Here is an 18,598-nt window from a genome sequence, read left to right as displayed (position 1 = left end):
CGAATATATTGTGCAGTTTGTTAAATATAGCCTCGCAGTTTTATTACTAAAATCAAAATTAACTTCGAGATAACTTTAGTATTCATATTGTTATAGAAATATATTGTTTAATCTCGCATGTTACAATTGTTCATGAATCAAATATTTAAAATATAAAACGAGTATATTAAATATGCAATTATATATGAATTTAATTAAAATAAATTATCGATTTTTAAAGAATTAAAATTTAGGGCAACTCTCCGCAACATATTTTATGTTACATATCCTTAAAGTTCTTTTATATCTCAATAATTCGCAATAAATCGTAAAATTGTAATATCTATCGATGTGTGATAAAGATTGTGTAAGAACAACCTTAGAATCGAATAAATAAAAATGACGTGACTACGGAAAGATTCGCTGATCCGGAAAATTCGCAAGAACCGTAATAACGTAGACATACATTCGCATATACGTACGTCGAAAATTACATTGCCCTCGATTCACGAAATCGCTTCATTGAGAATAGAGGCACGGCTTTTCGTATCCGGAATGCATCTCAGAAATTGTATACGGACACGTTCCGGATCGACATCTCGGAATGGTTTCCTCCCTGTCATCTCAGAAAAATTAACCAATTTCCTAAGTCTTTTGTGGAATACTGAATAGTCGCGGCAACACAATGCAACCGCAGTCGATTCAACGACGTAACTAGCATCGATATTTCCATTGATGTCCTCCCAATTATCGATACTGTGAGACAATGACGATAATGATTGCGGGCACCAATTAATTTGTTACAATTGTGCGATTATTAATGTCTCTCTCTCTTCCCGAGGCTGCACTAACATGCGTAAATAAGCGGTCTGGAAAAAAAAATTATAGTATTTCAGAAAATCTTCAGAACTACAAAACAATAGAGAACCAATTACTTTTAATAATTGATAAAAATATAAATGGATACGACGAATAATTTTGAGTAAAGATGGTGACCGTCGTTTTTATATAATTTTTAATGTTAAAAGTATTTTTAAAATTTTTGCTAATATTAAAAGTGTTATTTTTATTTATTTTTGTCTAAAATATCTGCATTACTTGAGACACGAATGATTTGTTTTAAATTTTTTTTTATCGACATGACACTCGATTTTCAGAATCGAAACATTTTTTCTTTATCGAGGAAGTTCGATTTTATTTAAGACTCTCCGTTGGGAGCTACGATTTATCGACAGAATTCCGATACTCGCACGTGTGAGTTACGAATGTGGAAAAGATGAACTGTCTTCGTCCTCGGCGTCGAAAGGAGAGTCGATTTATCGCGCCTTTCGCATTCGTAAATCAGGTAGAACACATCTCTTCCGGTAGCACGTGAGACAGAGAGTGTCTCGTTTATATACCTCTTAAGTCGAAGGAAGAAATCTATAGCCACTCTCTTTCATTTTCTATTCCTAGAAGACCTATAATTTTTGCGTGCTAGCTTTGCGTGATTTTAACGTCCGAATGCGTACGTCATAAAAAAATTGCATATGAAAAATAACAATATTCGATGTAAATCACGAAAACTCTATTTTACGAGTTAGTTTACGTATGAGATGACAGATAATATATATGTGGTTTTATAAAGAAGAAATACAAAGATAGGCTAAAGAAGAATAAATAAAACCGTTAATTTCATTGATTATTAGAATGACTTTAAAAGAAGAGCATAATTCTTCACAAAATTTTAATGACATGTTGAAATATTCATATTATATAATACATGCATATTTATAACAATTTTGTTAAAATAATATTGGACATTTGCACGTATGATTAAAATTTGTATGTTTTTAAGGTAGGAATTTTTATAAAAGCGTATTTTTGTCTCTGAAAGCTAATTTTTGCCGTCGCAATCGATAATCACGTTTATATTTTATGAGTTTTTTTTTGGTCACGTACACATATGTGGAAAAATATTATAAGCTAAAATATTCTATGCGTTGCTTGACCTATTTCACGATCACGATCACCGCGAAACGCAATGCACAGCACAATATGCAAGTGCGCTAGGAATTTGTAAAGGATTTCAGAATTTAACAACAATGAGCCATATGCTCCTCGAACAACGTCATACGATAAATCTCGGAAAAATAAGCGATGCGCTAATATTAATGTTAATATAACTATGCTATACTAATATAACTAATATTAGCACAAGTTATATATGCTAATATAATTAATTATGTTACATAACTTCCAGTTGTCTAAACTCTAGTAACAAATGATGTTGAGTAAACGTTGATCAAACTAAAATAATAGCATATATTATACGCGTGTATATATAAAACATTTTTACAGTTTTTATGAACTAATGGAAAGACATTAGCGCATGATATTAATGTAAATAATTATATTTGCTTTTCGTCAAATTATTTCTTGCATAAAGCTACTTGTGTTATAGGTATTTGACACAAATGACCCAATCTGAATTAAAATATGCCTTAATTAAGCTCTTAAAAAATAAAAAAACCCGCATTTACAATATCTCTTGATAATAAATATAAAATTTCAAACAGTGTGTACTATTCACGTTAATTATAATATGCAAAGTATAATATCCACAACACAGAGATTAATTGACGTTCGATTTTTACGAGAATAATATACAGTATACGAGATTGACTGGCGTATGCGCGAAACGCGTAAACTCGTGATAGAACTTTCGTCTGCCGGTTTAACCTAATTTTTGTCTAGACACATTCCGCGATTAATCAAGGCAAATGGACGTGAGCGCGAGCGGGGAAGTTGTAGCGAAGGGACGCACGAATGCTTGTGCCCGAGGCCGCGAGTATTCGTCTCCGAACGGCGGCACGAAGCATCCTCGCTAGAATGCAAATGATCAATTAACCAGTTGTAAATCACTACAGCGTGCCCGGTGGGGGTTTTATCTAGCCCCGCTGTCGGTACCCTGCCGGTCTAATGGCCGGCGGAGCCGGCACCGGGCTCTTCCATCCTATTTTCATATGCTCTCCACGATCTGGCTATATGAAATGCTCCAAAAATGAGCAAAAACGAGCACGGCTGAAAATGGAAGGAAAATTTTTTTTATTTTGTTCTATTACGATGATCCCCGCCCCGAATAATCCCTTTTTGTTGGTTGATTTATTCTTAGTCAGCAATTTAAAGCTTATCTTGCTATATTTTAATTCGATGTCAATTTTTTTTGTCTTGTACCATATATTCCTATTATATTCATATATTAATATCGATTCTGAGCGAGTTACCATGTGTTTCGATGGAAAGCAGCTTGATTCGCGCTTGAGAGAGCTCTGTTCCTCAAAATAAACTTTGTTCCATCGAGCGAAGTTTTGTATAGTGTATCATACCACTTCATATATAATAATAGTGGCACTGTTACTATTATTAAACTGATATTATATTTGTTATATCATGTAGTAAATCGCTTTGTCTATTTGCTGTTATCCTTGCTCATCTCTTATTTTTGCCACCCCTCATCGACGATATTTGTTATCCAGGCCACGTTCGCCGGAGAACCTTTCGAAAGTTGAAGCTATGCCCATGGGGCGCACACGAAGGTATTAAGTAGCCTCCGGATTCCCGGTTGCCTTCTCGTGATTAACATTTGGAACGGAAAAGATATTCTGAATTAGTAATTGGAACTTGGTTCTGGACTAAAATATTACAGCAACGTATCGAGCTCCTGTGCCAATTGATAATAAGATATTGTCTCTTTATGTAAATTTTTTTAGATATGCTACAAACTGCGTTTTATTGTGAGAGGATAGACATCACGACTTACGAGTCAGGTCTTCTAAGACAGGATAGCGCGAATGTTATTTAAGTAAGAACCAGTAAACGAGAATGAATTATTCGTCGGTGGGTGTGTACTATTTTTCAAATCCGGTCACATGTTTTCCATGCGGTCTCGGCGATCATATTTATCTTAAAAATCCAATCTTGCCATGCCTTATCTAAAATGAATGGTGTGTGGGTTCGGTTCACATAGCGGGCCCAATCAAAAGCTGGCGCTGTCACTGCAAAATGTGCGCAAGATACGTGGCCCGGCGTACATGTAGCCCTGTGTCGTGCGGTATTCGGGTTATCCTCAATACCACGTGGAAGATAGCCGCAGAATCTCGCGGGAATTTAATTTACACTTGGCAGATGGATGGTGCTTCGCGTATAACAAATGCGGACCGCAGCCATTCTAGCCGAATGTGACAAATGTTCGTATTTACGGCTCGCATTTCGCTCATCGAATACTCTATTTGCATTGCTTCTGCTAAATGTAACTTATATGTAATTATAGAAAACATTCTTTAGCAGCCTGTATCGATATGTTAATATAAAATACGTTCACGAAGAATTTATTACTTGAATATATCTTAATACTGTTTTATATTGTGAATAAATGTTAGACCAATACATCATAAATAATTACAAGATGTTGTTCGATATAAAATGTATATATTGTCCTAGATACATCTCATATATGAGTCGACGCGAAACCGAGATCATGGCCAAGAAATTTAATGGACTAGAGGGAAAGACAGCCCACGATAGGGGTGGTGGTGCTGACAAAAGCTCTAATGACGTACGATAGTAACCTTCGTGAGGAGCGCGATACATATTCCGGCTGATATGCATATTTAGTACCGTTCTATAATTTTCTCCGTAGAAATGCACGGGGCACTCTGCCAAATCAGAGAAATTGAATCGGAAGAGAATTTTTAGGCGGATCGCTTTATTACGTTATTATATTTCAGAATGTCGAGGTGGCTCTCTCGCACTCGCTCCGCATTTCCAGCTAAGTTGAAGACAAACTCGCCTAATTAGAATATCGCGAGAATCGCGCGCATTTATTACACTCGTCATTATTCCCGGCCCTCTAACAAATAATGCTTAACACAAATACTACGCCACGACGCACAATATTTCTGAATACATAATGTATTTAATTTGATTTAATTTAACTACGCCAAGCGAGATAATTCAATTTTTAACAATTATGATCTTTGGATCACCGAGATTTATAATCGTTGAAGCGATAAACAGCGATACAATTTGTGTCATCAGTCAAATAATAATTTTACGTTTTGAATAATGCACGCCTCGTTACTTTTGGCCTCTTAATATTGACTTGAAATTTTACCGGCGAGTGCTTCATAATTATGGCTAATCATGGGGGCACTCGTACATATTTGCCGCTGCCCATTATTTAATTCTTCAGATCGGTCAAATCAACCGCATGCACCGGTTCGATTTGCATTATTGTACGTTAGGTCGCGTGTCGCAGGCGCTCCTGGCTACCTACTTACCGCGCCTTCGGGTGTTGAATTCTTTATTTTTTCTCGCGGACGCTGGCTTTCTTCTTTTATGTCCTCAAGTAGCCTGAATTGCTGATAAGCATCGCATGCTGTGGTACGAATATTTATAGAAGCGAATTTTGCATTCTTATTCTGATTATACCCATCGTGCGGGCCCGCCAAGTGCCGATTGTTGCGTGCCACGTCGCGTCGGCGCGTGTGTACGTTTAGTTTAAAGGAGGCTGAAGGAGGAAAAATGGATGGTGGGAAGACGGGGTTACAGGGGCCGAATATCGTGATACGCGACATCAAAAGTCCTCGTGGTAATTGCATTTCTTAACGTCAGTACCGGTGGCGTTACTTCCTTCTCTAATAATGCCGTACTATCGCGCCGGCCGTCCGCTTAAAATTACGTCGAGCGGTTCCTCGCGGCGAAAATCAATAATGAACCGTAATAAACGGCGCTGTTATTGTTAGAGGCGTGTAAATGCGAATGACGCAACATGCACATTTCGCGTTCCTTGCCGTGCTACCGCGCGCGATGTAAGGTATACGGATAAGACATCCGGCCCGAAGACAGTTCCTCCATTTTTCATACGCCAAGTACGTCGAGCGCGTATGTGTCGCTGCTGAATTATTCATTATGTTAAGTATTTTTGGTCCTGATAGTTAGAAGACCCGAGAACTTTCCAAGCCAGAAGTCTCGTCCAAGAACTCGAGATTAAGAATAATTATTTTGCCGTTTTGACTTGTTGATTATGTCAGTAGATCGGACAAAGGTAAAGGTAGGATCTTATTTTGTCCGTGAAATTTGCATCTTATTATTTTCTTTTTACATATTTCAACAAGGTTAATCGACAAACAGTTTCTTAACTGTTTTATAATTAAATTTCCACTTGTTCAAATATTATTTGATAGATCGGAAGTGTCTGTGAATAATGTGTATGTTGCTACGAATAATACGTTCTCTTTTAAATCATATTATAAAGATATTACTAGACCGCGTTCTTTTGAGAAACATAATTTTCAGTGCCTGTGTAAATATATCACAGAAATCGTCGTTCAACGTGTTTGCGACCATCTATGATTCCATTTCTCCGAAGATGAAAGCACAGTCTGGAAGATAGATCGGAGATACGTCAGCGCGACTTTCGGACTGAAGCCAAATCTACAGAGAAAGGCATATGTCAGCGGAATATATCTAAAATGCATTCCGTACGGCTTTTATAACAAGTCTGTTTTGGTTTAGTGTTTCTTTGCGCGGTTTATTTTTACTTTAATATTCGACGTGTGCTGAAATAAAATATCAACAAATAAAATTTAATCGGATGACTGAATTAAATATGCACATGATGTTACAACACGTCAATGATATATAGCATGTATGAGATATCGGAATTATATGTTGTGTAAGTAAATGCAGCCTGTTTCTTTATTTTCAGGAAATCGCCGCCATCCTGATCAGTTTTCAGAGGCACGCCGAATGGCAAAGTCGGGAGGTGAAAGTACGACCACGAAGTGGTTCAATGTTACTGTACTCGAGGAAGAAAGTACGCTACCGGCGGGACGGTTATTGCTGGAAGAAAAGAAAAGATGGGAAGACTACACGGGAGGATCACATGAAACTGAAGGTAACAAAAAAGCAAGAAGAAGTTATCGAGTATTCAAAACGTTTGCAACTAGTAGTTGCAACCTATTCAAAAATTCATTAAAATTTTATCATTAAAGTTTACGAAAGAAATTACGTGAATTGAATGAATCATTACATCAATCTAATACAGGTTCAGGGAGTCGAGTGCATCTACGGCTGTTACGTGCACTCGGCGATCCTTCCGACGTTTCATCGCCGGTGTTACTGGCTACTGCAGAATCCAGACGTTGTTCTCGTTCATTATCTGAACGTCCCTTATCCGGACGGTGATGCGAAGCTGGCGGCCCTGCCACCCTGCCTCGCGCTGCCGCCAGACAAGAAGGAGTGGACGCGAGACGAGCTAGCGTCGCAATTAAGGCCCATGTTCCTCGGTGGAGATGACGATCCGAATAATCCTCATCTCACTCAGCACTCGAACCATCCCGTCGACATGATAGTCTCTCAGCTGCTCGATAGGCAGAGGGCATCCTCCACTTCCTCTACCAGCAGCACTCAACTCGCACCTAGGAGACTTACGCCCGACAATCAGGTATTGTGTTACACTTGAAATCTCACAATACTCTGGAATTTCTTAACAATTATTTATAATGATAAAAAGATTACCTATCGCAATAATTAAGAATCTTATTTTTGTGACAAAATTTTTTTATAAAATTATTATTTTACGTGATTGCATAGTCAAATCAATTTTAGCTATATCTAACCGCTTGAAATAGGTCACTTCGACAACGGGAGGTCAACAACAATCGACGACGGCGGCTCCGGCTCCCCGCGTATATTCAAGACATTCCCATTCCACTCAGAGTCAACAGCCGGCTCCTCTAGTTTTAAGTTTGCAACAAATTCAAGGCGGTGGTGGTCTCCTGATACTTAACAGTCAACCATATCATCATCAGCAGCAACAGCAGCAGCAACAGCAGCAACAACAGCAGCAGCAGTCGCAACAGCCACAGCAGCCGCAGCAACAGCAGCAGCAGCAGCAGCAGAGTCAGCAGGTGGAAATGCAACAGGTCACAGAGCAACAAATTGTACCGCAGACCAGCGTCGATCGAGAACAGCAAACGCAGCAAGAAATCGACGCGCAAGAGAGTATGGACAGGTCTGCTGTGCAATCTCTGCCGATGGGCGGTTCCGGCTCCGAGGTAACCGATTTCGCAGAGACTCTGGATCTGAGTCAGGAAGACATTCAGAGGACACTGTCGGCCAACATGGTGCCCCCGTCGCCGTCGCCTTCGCCGGCAGACAACAACATGATCAATCCGATGGACTTTATCGACTCGTCGGATGACGTGCTGGTCAATCTGGACGCGTTCGACGTGTTCGGCGATTTGCCGGAGCTGCATGACTTCGAGGCCGAGCAGACGAAGCACGAGGAACAGCGAGGTGGTCCCGAGAACGACGTCGGATGTCATCCTGGTACAACCGTCCATATTGCAGAATATAGTCCTGAGTGGAGTTACACCGAGGGTGGTGTAAAGGTGTGAATAAAATATTTATAGCTGATTTTCTTCTTATGGATTCGCTGATTATTATGTAAATATATCTGAAATAAACGCTATTTCAGGTATTAGTTGCTGGTCCATGGACCGGCGGTAGTAGTTCCCAGTCGTATTCGGTACTTTTCGACGCGGAACCGGTCGAGGCGTGTCTTGTGCAACCAGGTGTACTGCGTTGTCGATGTCCCGCACACGCACCAGGAATAGCGTCCCTTCAGGTGGCCTGTGACGGTTTCGTCGTGTCCGATAGCGTTGCCTTCGAATATCGTAGAGCGCCGACGAGCGAACCTAGCCCAGAGAAAGCTCTGCTGGACCGTCTTGCTGACGTTGAAGCCCGTCTGCAGGGCCCCGGTCCGCCATCTCCCGCAGCTCATCTGGAAGAGCGACTGGTTGCTTATTGCCAGGTACTTCAAGAACTCGATATTTCGATATTAATCATTGAAATTTTAACTGCGATAATTATAGTTTAATTAGTAAATTATAGCGTAAGTAAAGTTTCATTGTCTTGGATAATTAATTGCAGGATGCTGTTGTCCGTCCTTGGCGAACTGGAGCGGAACCTCTTCAATCCGGTGGGCCTACCCTCTTGCACCTGGCGGCCGGATTGGGGTACTCCAGGTTAGCCTGTGCACTCCTTCACTGGAGAGCAGAAAATCCTAGCAGTGTTTTGGACGCCGAGGTTGATGCTCTTCGGCAAGATAGCGCCGGCCTTACGCCACTTGCTTGGGCTTGTGCCGCAGGGCACGCCGACACCGCCAGGATTCTTTACAGGTTTGTGAAAATATTCTTATTGGAGCAACATTTTGTTTAACATTATTAATAATGAACAACTGTGTCCATAAAGTTACGACAAATTTACATACCTTTGCCTTTCGTGTAGCTCACAATTGCTTCGAATACCACGAATATATTGATTTTGAATCGATTTAATCTTTAATAAGTATTTGTTGTTAACTCTGCCTCCATAGATGGAATGCTATGGCACTACGCGTGAGGGACTGTCAGAATAGAACGGCGACCGAGCTGGCCGCGGAGAACGGTCACACGGCGATTGCCGAAGAACTGAATCAGCTCGAAACTCGAAGGCAAGACGAGAGGCTTTTCTTGCGGCCCGCCAGCCCTAGCCCTAGGCGGCCATCTCAAGACAGCGGTCTCGATCTGGCGTTGTGTTAGTCTCGTTTGATATTATATACTGCCCTCTTTTCCGTATACACGCACACACATTCACGTATCTGACACACGTATAGTCATCCCCCTACTTGCTGATTAGCCTCCTCAGCGCCATTATACTTTCCCTCGTCCAGTTTATAAAGACCGTAGAGTCACAAAAAGGCCGTAAGTCATGCGAGCGTAATAAATTAGGCAACGTATATAGCATTAAGTGGGGTTTATCGAAAAATACACAGGTGGCTCACCGCTGCTGGACAACATGGAATTGTTGCAAGAAGATGAGTCGTCGTTAGGCCTCAGCGAACAGGGAATGGAGAGCGCTCCGACCTCTCAGGAGTCCGTAGGTCCGTACCTTCCTCGTTTCCTCTTCTATTTGTCTGTCTGTCTGCCTGTCTGTCTGTAAAAACTATCCGTAATTCTCTGTCTGTTTTCTGTGACACACTACCGATAGAAATGGATCGGCCTAGACGTACTACCACAATCACGTGGACTGCGAATTCCGTAGAGATCCTAGTTATCCCAGCTAAAACTGCGTTCGCCTCCCTCGTTCGCAGACACACACGACATACACATACACTGCCCTTTTACACGTAAACAGATACATACACGCGTACAGCAAGAGTGTTCTCTTTCTCTCTCTATCTCTCTCTGTGTGCGTACGAGACGACCGGACTCGATCAGCGACTCCGCCTTCTCTAACTCCTCTGAACTCTTGCAGCTTGAACAATATTGGTGTTGCTTGGCCTTCGTAACCGGTGTTGGATGAATTGCTGTGTAATGTTTAAATTTTCTTAGCCACTATCTACTGTCAACTATCGAGGCCTCTTCTCAAGCGTCTGTATAAAAATTTCAACGAAAATATAACGATGACTTAATTATCATCCGGACAGACACGCGATCTGCCCAGTCGATGTGGAGGTATCTCAGCTGGCTATCATCTTATGAAACGAGTAGGAAAGCGCTACGTTCACCAGTGACTTGTCTGATTCTCCGTGTTGTCAATTCGTGTCGTAGCGGCGCACTTGGTGTTAAACATTTTACCTGACATTGTGGCAGCATCTCGATGCATCGTAGAACACATTCACGGCTTTTAAACTTCGGTGTTGTGATCGATGTGATTTCGGCGGTTTGCCACCACGAGCTTTTCGAATTTGGCTAGGGTGGTGATTCCTTTTTATAGGGGAAGAAGACGCGAGGGTGCTGACATTGGCAGAGCAAATTATAGCGGCGCTACCGGAAAGGATCAAGAGGGCGGAGGGTGATTCTTCGTCTTCTTCCTCGCCACTACCACCAACGGCACCTCTGTCACCCTTGGAGGACTCTCTCATGGAACAAATGGTAAGAGGGTATCACGCTCACTATTATAATTGATAATCAGACCGTTGCGAGAGTCTCGTAGAATCCTTTATCTTAATCTCTACTAAAATCCAAAACGGATTAAATTATAGATAAGAAATTGCGAATGATTAATTGGAACGTTGAAACTTCCCTGAGTACGACATAATCTTCTGGCGGATACAATCGCAGAAATAGCAAACATTAGTAGTTCGGTCTTGAATCATAATTAGGAGTAAAACTTTGGACCAAGCCGGATTGCAGTTCCGACAAATGGAACTTTGGAGTTCCTGGGTTTTCCATTATAAAGCTCTATTTACATGCTAATCGTCTTGCTTGTAGCCTCTCGACTCCGGGGAACTGTTCGACTCCTATCGCGACTGCAACGGCGGCGCCGCTTCAGTCTCGGACGCCGACGCCGACGCCAGTCCTTCAAGTCCCTCCAGCAGTTGCCTGACGCCGGACTCGCCGTCCCCGCCGCCTACCACCGTCGATTTCTGCGAGTTTCTGCAGCTGCAGCTGCAGCTCGACGGCAACGGTAACGCTCACAGCGGTCAGTACTACTCGTCGAACGGCGGCGAACGCAAATTGAACGGCATGATCGGTTCCGGGGCCATGACGGCGGTTGGCATCGGAAACGGCGACGGTAATGAAGCGGATTTGAGCAGACTGACGCTGTCCGATCGCGAGCAGAGAGAGCTCTACCACGCCGCCAGGATGATTCAGAAGGCGTACAGGAATTACAAGGGTCGTCAGAGGCAAGAGGAGGCCGAGAGGCACGCCGCCGTTCTGATTCAACAGTACTATCGTCGTCACAAACAGTACGCTTATCACAGGTAACTTGTCTATCGCTTCGCATTAATTTTATCAGATCTTATATATTTATTCCTACGTTCGGTTTCATTATTTTTATACATCGTACCTTTCCATATTTATATTCAGAATGGCCCGTTTCACGAGTTTCGACGTTTCTCCTTCCTTTTGTCGTAACATTTCGCATGCTATCGAACTTTCTCCAACTTCGAAAGTCTTAAGAACGGAATGAATCACTTACTGTCGGACTACAATGGTACTAACTACTGTACGCGACGCATGCGACGTCTTTAGATACAGATCGCCCGAGTTTATGTGGGCACGTGTTATCAGGTTGAACTCAAGGTTGTTAAGTATGACAGATTATTATCTTGCATCGCGCAGACATCGCCAAATTGCTTCGAACTTAGAAAGTTAAATTTCCATCGATATTCCGCTGGTGGAGGAGGTTGCGGGGCACGTCTTAATAAGGAACAATTAATAACCGGGGGACAAGACGTACCATTGTGGGCCGACTTAACGACCTCCGACTGAATTAGGCTGATACCACCAAAGTTCGACCCGTGTACCTCTCTCGAGGCGAACTTTTAATTGGCATCGTAAATAATTCGGAAACTTTGCGGATTTCTCTGCCTTCGTTACGGTGGCCTGAATACAGAATTAAGTTGGCATTAAATTAATACGACTTTTGCGTTGGAGCTGGAGATCGGTATTCCTTCTTCCCGCATTCACCGAGTTATATACGTAGCGATTTGAACTTCCCATTGTAATGTCTCCGAAATTAGTGATAATCCGACCATATATTATCATTGTAGAATCTTCGCGAAAACTCAAGTTGCGAGAAGTAATGAAAGATATCAGGCGTGCGGCCAATCCTGGCTATCATTTTTCATTTATGCAGAACGAAGATTGTAATACATTAATTTAATGACAGAATTTCAATTCTTTTTTTTTATGAGCACCATTTCTTTTTATATTCCCCCGTTTTATGTCGTTCTCCAATCCTTTTATACGTTAGTAATTACTCTAAAGTTTAGTGCAAGTCGTCTTGCGTTCTATGGCTCCATTGTTGAATTATATTCTAGAATACTTGAACTTTAAAGCCCGTATCCTTTACCGCAGGCAAGCCACGAAGGCAGCGCTGGTGATCCAGAACAACTATCGAAATTATCGTGCGCGGCCGGGCTCGGCTAGCGCGAGGCAGCAGGCAATTCATCAGCAGGCGGCAGCGAGGACGATCCAGCAGTTCATGCGGCAATCCAAAATCAAGTTAGTATCCCCGTATGTATGTGTGTGTGCGTGTGTGTGTATACAGTGCTGCATTTCTTGTTGCAACGATGTGCACGCACATTAGTTAACGTGGTAGAGACTTCTTGTTAGCACACAAAAGGCTTTTTATCGTATTGAAAAACAAAAAAGACAAACTGTAAAAGTTCTAAAGTCTCCCTCTTCTGTGTGTCACTAATGCAGCTTGTGGGACGATTCACGACCGGTAAGTAAAGATCTTTTAATAGGACGATTGTTTCGGCAAAACAGTGCTTGTTTGTATCTCTCTCTCTCGTTCCTGTCTCATCTGTGCCGGAGGGAATTAACGCTTTCGTTGTCTCTCTTTCTCTCTCCTTTCCCTCTCCCCTTTCCCCTCTCTTGATCTGCACCCTGTTTCATGACACACAAATTAACGAGTTGACACGTCTATATACCGGAAACTGTATACGTGCCTCACACATTTGACGATGCTTCGTGTTTATTGTTTGAATGTCAGTAAATATTTTGTGTCTTTGTACAGCAAAATCGTGTATTCGTCGCTTAACGACATAGAACCAGCGAATTGCTCGATAATTACTTTGGCAATAACTCGTTGACGGACACATTAAATGTATCGCATGTTTAAATATGAATAATTGAGAAATCAGCATTTATATTTTGCTATGGTTTTTGTATACATTATAATTTATAATTAAAATATTTACTCCGGGATATCGGATTTAATATATATTTATTTTTCAATAGTAAATTCCCATATTCACAGAGTGAAAAAAATATTCAATTCATACATCTATTAATTTATAAATAATTATAATACGTGTTATATATATACTTATATATATAATAATTGTAATACGTGTTATATATATACTTATTACTTTCGTTTAGAAAAGACGTGTATATCAAACAATATTCGAACAATATGATTTCTAATGAATTAATATTGTCCATCAACGAGTTGCCGCAAAGTGTCAAGGGAAGCGCTTATAGATGCATTTATTTGCCTTCCGGTATATACGGCCTGGATCATTTCAGTGTCACGTATGCACTCACGCGTAAGCGATGCGTGTTTTTATATAAAGCGTATGTTTCTGCCTTGAATCAGACTGCAGAACGCCAAGGTCGTCGCAAACGGGAGCGGGAGGCTGCCAGCGGTCACTTCACGAGCGGCTGCTGTCCCCCAAAGCTCGCCCTCATCTAGCCCAGGGGCCAGCCTAGCAGCCGTCAGCCCGGGGGTCACCTAGTCGACTGTCAGTCCAACGGCACGCGGAGCAGCGGCGATGACAATTCGGTAGCGAAATAACACGGTCGGTGGTGAGAGCCGTTGGCGAACGACGCCCCGGATCGGCCATCGTGACGCTTTTGAGGGAGTATGCGAGGTTGTTAACGACGACTATAACTACTGCGAGAGGGTACCAGACGTACGACACGGATGATATACGATTTTGTTCTCTGCGTCTCTGATTTGCGTACCTGACGATTAACCAACGTGAAGTCTTACCTATCTTTCAATCTTTTGTCCCTTCACATCACAATTGAGTTAACACCACGTCTCATTCTCGACCGCTCGTTCTTTTCGTTTGTATCTTACGCTATTACCGCACTTTCTACGCGCCCCTGCATCCTCCTCGAGCGAGTATCAGAGCGGCAGAAAATAGGCGAACCTATCGTAAGTGGGTTTGCTAAAAATCTATACGAGACCGATCGACTGAAGAAAGCTTGTAGAGAGTTTTACCTTTCGCTTAATATGTAAGATGTATATAACTAGCGTGTCTCTTCAGGAGTACGAGATCCGCTTGGCCCGACATATACGTTGATTCTTTGCTACATTGCGACAACATCGAAGTTGACGAGCCGTTCCCGCGATACTTTATTAAATCCTTGTGTGCACCGAGCTGAATCGCACAAAATCGTTGTCGTTTTCGTAGGTTCAAATAGTACGCGAATTTACTGCTGGCAGATCTCCTACGGAACCGCAGATCTTTTTAAAACGAAACATTTCTTCGACACGAGGCTTTTTATAAAAATAGACATGTTTCTCCTTTGATGACACTGGTTGACGAATTCGAAGCCTTCTTTGAGACGAAAATCGCATAAACTGATTATATTATATTTGCAATTCTGAAAATGATAACAAATTAAGTACAGCATTCATTTCTTATTACAATTTATATCACATAAAATTTAATAAATCTCGATAACTTTTTAAACATTAGAAATGAAATACTATGGAAATTAATTAAAGATTTTTTACCTAAAAAGAAAATTCTGTTGACTCGTGTCATCAGTTTCGTACCTCTCGGATCGACGTTATTTTATCATTTTTTTACAACAAAGAAATATTCATGTAGAGATTATTATTTATTTTTTTCAACATGATTACATGCACCGTATATCATCTTACTTGCATACAGAACAATATTTTCCATTTTTTTTCCGATACGTTCTCATCGATTTTTGTTTCTAAATTTATAATTCTAATTAAAACACTGAAAACAATTCTAATCGATTTAGGCGAAACACTATCTAAGAAGGGGATAGCGCCTATGAAGAAAAAAGAAAAGAAGAGAGCAGGCTCGATCGAAGAAGACTTATCTTAAGTTTACGCGAGAATCTTTGTGTTTGAACTTCTAGTATTTTTATTCACACGTTGGATTTCAGATCTAGCTGACGCTAACAGATGATTAACGAATGAATGAGCGATCAGAACATGAAGGAGCGACGTGAAATTAATTTTACAAGTAGTAATGAGTTACATTTTAACGACGAATAGATAAGTCTTGAAAACATGAAGGACGAAGGTAAAATTTTGAATACGAATACGGGCGCAGTTAGAATGTTGATATTTTACAAGATTAGATTTTTTATTTTGATCGATTTTATTATCTGTACATTTTTTCTACATTTTTACGAGAGGCGTAGTTAAATTTAATCGATACGCGAAGCTGGGCACCGCATTCCTATCATTAGCGCAAATCTGATAGCTAAGCATCGAGAATCCACTGTACATAATTAGATGAGAAATTATTGTTCATCATGTGGCAGAAATGTGGTCTCTTTTGTGTACGATATTCGTTTTGCTTAAGAGACGCAAAGTGAACAAAAAGGTCTATACTTTGATTTTAGAAAATTTTAGAGAAAGCGAGAGAAAAGAGAGAGAAACAGAGCGAGGAGGGAGCGAATAGAGGAAGGAATTATTAAAGGAGAATTAAAAGAAAAAAAAGAGAGAAAAGAGGAAAAAAATAAACGGGCCCTTCGTCCAAAGGGCGCAATTTCATCCACGGGCTGTGCTAGTCACAGTATAATCAACTTCGTAGAGTTACTTTTTAGGACGTAAGCTAGTCGATTACACATTGTTACAAAAAAACTACCTACCGTTTCTCTCTCCGATAGGGGATTTTTTAAAAGGTTCTCTAGCGTAAAGATATAATTAGCGGTTAAAATTAAGGGCGTAGTTGATTGCGGGCGCGCGCGCGTTCGCGCGCGATTGCACGGCGCGCGAAGGGCGTGATTGTCCCGGCGTTCAAAGTTTTGATCGGGTGGACAAAACGTCTATTGTGATAAATTAATGGTGATCCAAGAAAGTATTTCCGCGCGCAACGGGACAAAGGGGCAGACGGAGATGAAAATCCACGCGTCTCCGACGTACGTCTCCGTGTACGCACGCGGGAGCTCTCGCTGAGATGTGAAGAAGAAGAAACGGAGAGACACAGACAGACAGACGGACGGGTAGAGATCCGAGAGATAACTGGGCGAGCCGATATTACGCCGTGCGGGATCTGTCGGGGGAGTAATGTGTCGATACCGCGCGTCGTAAATGTAAAGGGTGCTGCATGCGGATTTTCGAATTATCGAATTTCTTCGAGACAGTAAATCAACCCATATCGACCCTCTCCCCTCGGGATGTGTTTCGCAGACTCACAGCGGGTTGTGAGTTGTGAGATCTAAAATAGAGCGACGTAATTGCGGAGCGCGAGGTGGGGTATTACCACAATATATATTGTACACATGAGTCAATTCCAACGAGCATTTTCATGCCATTAAGCTTAAAGAATTATTAGTTATTAAAAGGAGATGAAGCGTGCGCGGGAAGCGAAAAGAGGGCGAGAAGGAAGGAAGGAGGAAAGGAAGGAAGGAAGGAAGGAAGAGATAACAAATTCTTACACTCTTTTAATCATTGTTAATTAATTAAAATAATCACGATCCTATCGAAATACTTAAAAAATGAGTAAAATAATAATAATTATTATATACATAAAAAAAACTATTATTATATATATTCATATTTTTGCTTATTACATATTTAAGAATCTAATAAACGAGAGCTAGCGATTATAAACGTAGCGGGCACGAGAGGCGTGAACGATAACGACGACGATGATGATGATGATGAGGTCTCAAGTTAGGGATAATTCTAGTTAGTCGGGCTTGTCGTTATGCGTGGCAATCAGGTTCCGAATTTAACAAGTAATGAAGAAAGACGATAGGGCACGTGCGCGGTCTCGGCGGAAGGTCGAAGTCCTCGGTGCAATCGCACACGCGGGGTGCACTGTCGCTTTTCACCGGGGTCTCCGCAAGGCAAGTCGAATACAATATTTTTTACCCGCGGAACGGCGGACAGGGAATAATGGCCGACACCGCGCGAGATCTCCAAAGTTTCGCCGTTGCTCCACATTCATTGCATAATTAACCAAGTACACCGAGGGCAAGCTGGGCGAAAAGGTATTTAGGCCGAAGGCTGAGAGACGGACAGAGAATGGGGGACGTGAGAAGGGAGGAGGCCGCTGAGAAAAAGAATAATCTTAATTAAAAAGACATTGCTAGGGTAGGCGCTTCGATGAATACATAAACTTTAAAAAGTCATTTATAATACAAATTATTCTCAAAATATAAAGAAGTTTAATAAGTAAAGGAGGAAAAAAAATTTTTAAATTCTATGTAAGGAAGCCAAGAGTCAAAGACGACTAGATGATAGGAGCCGCATGGCCTAACTGCTGCCACTTTAATTAATTAAATAAATAATTATAACTTTATTACTCAATTAATCTCGATACAACAGATGCGAAATAATGGAAAAAAAAAAGAAAGAAAACCTATAACACACTCTATCTCATGCCACTTTTCAAACTACTCTCTAGATACAGAGACGAATCAGTAGGTATATTAATAGCGGACTATTATGCAAGATTAAAACTAACAGGAATTAATTCTTCTCCTAAAAAAAAAATCAGGAACGATCGAGATTCACGCTATAAGATTCGAGATATTTCCAATTGTCCATTTCTCGCACGAGACATACGCGCGTTTATTCGAGGTTCGTCCGTACGGTTTTCGCTGTCGCGAGCCCGCTGGAATCTCGCCGCGGCCCTGTCGCGAAACCGTGTTTCGAGAATCATATATGTACCCCCCCGGAATCACACGGGGACGCGAAAGGGCGAGTTCCGAAAAATCCGACGCCGCGAATCGGAAGTACGCTTCGACATCTCGGGAAGCGGAATGTCGCGGTTTCGAGGACCGCGAGCGCGCGATCGCTGAAGCGGTTCCGCTGCGACTCGGACAACGCCGATATATATCTATCC

At 41.4% G+C, this 18,598-nt stretch overlaps 1 protein-coding gene across 5 annotated transcripts in view; it reads left to right on the top strand.

Annotated features, from left to right (window-relative positions):
* The window catches only part of LOC112456099 (calmodulin-binding transcription activator 2), a 47,581-nt gene extending 29,335 nt beyond the window's left edge, over positions 1-18,246 (top strand). For 3 of the 5 annotated variants that reach the window (XM_025018409.1, XM_025018410.1, XM_025018413.1), the window contains 11 exons: positions 6,731-6,919; positions 7,070-7,468; positions 7,656-8,417; positions 8,504-8,839; positions 8,959-9,206; positions 9,404-9,603; positions 9,842-9,949; positions 10,786-10,943; positions 11,283-11,776; positions 12,876-13,022; positions 14,125-18,246. In XM_025018409.1, the coding sequence (XP_024874177.1) occupies positions 6,731-6,919; positions 7,070-7,468; positions 7,656-8,417; positions 8,504-8,839; positions 8,959-9,206; positions 9,404-9,603; positions 9,842-9,949; positions 10,786-10,943; positions 11,283-11,776; positions 12,876-13,022; positions 14,125-14,263 (3,180 nt within the window). In that variant the 3' untranslated portion in view covers positions 14,264-18,246. Of the gene's footprint in view, positions 1-6,730; positions 6,920-7,069; positions 7,469-7,655; positions 8,418-8,503; positions 8,840-8,958; positions 9,207-9,403; positions 9,604-9,841; positions 9,950-10,785; positions 10,944-11,282; positions 11,777-12,875; positions 13,023-13,223; positions 13,246-14,124 lie in introns of all 5 variants that reach the window. The other 2 variants (XM_025018411.1, XM_025018412.1) reach the window with 2 other exon arrangements.
* Positions 18,247-18,598: the final 352 nt, after the last annotated feature.

This window comes from Temnothorax curvispinosus, unplaced genomic scaffold (assembly GCF_003070985.1).
Source record: "Temnothorax curvispinosus isolate PA1 unplaced genomic scaffold, ASM307098v1 QBEX01006657.1, whole genome shotgun sequence".
NCBI lineage: Eukaryota > Metazoa > Arthropoda > Insecta > Hymenoptera > Formicidae > Temnothorax > Temnothorax curvispinosus.
Note: the sequence above shows the minus strand (reverse complement) of the source record. Positions and strands in the feature narration are given on the sequence as shown.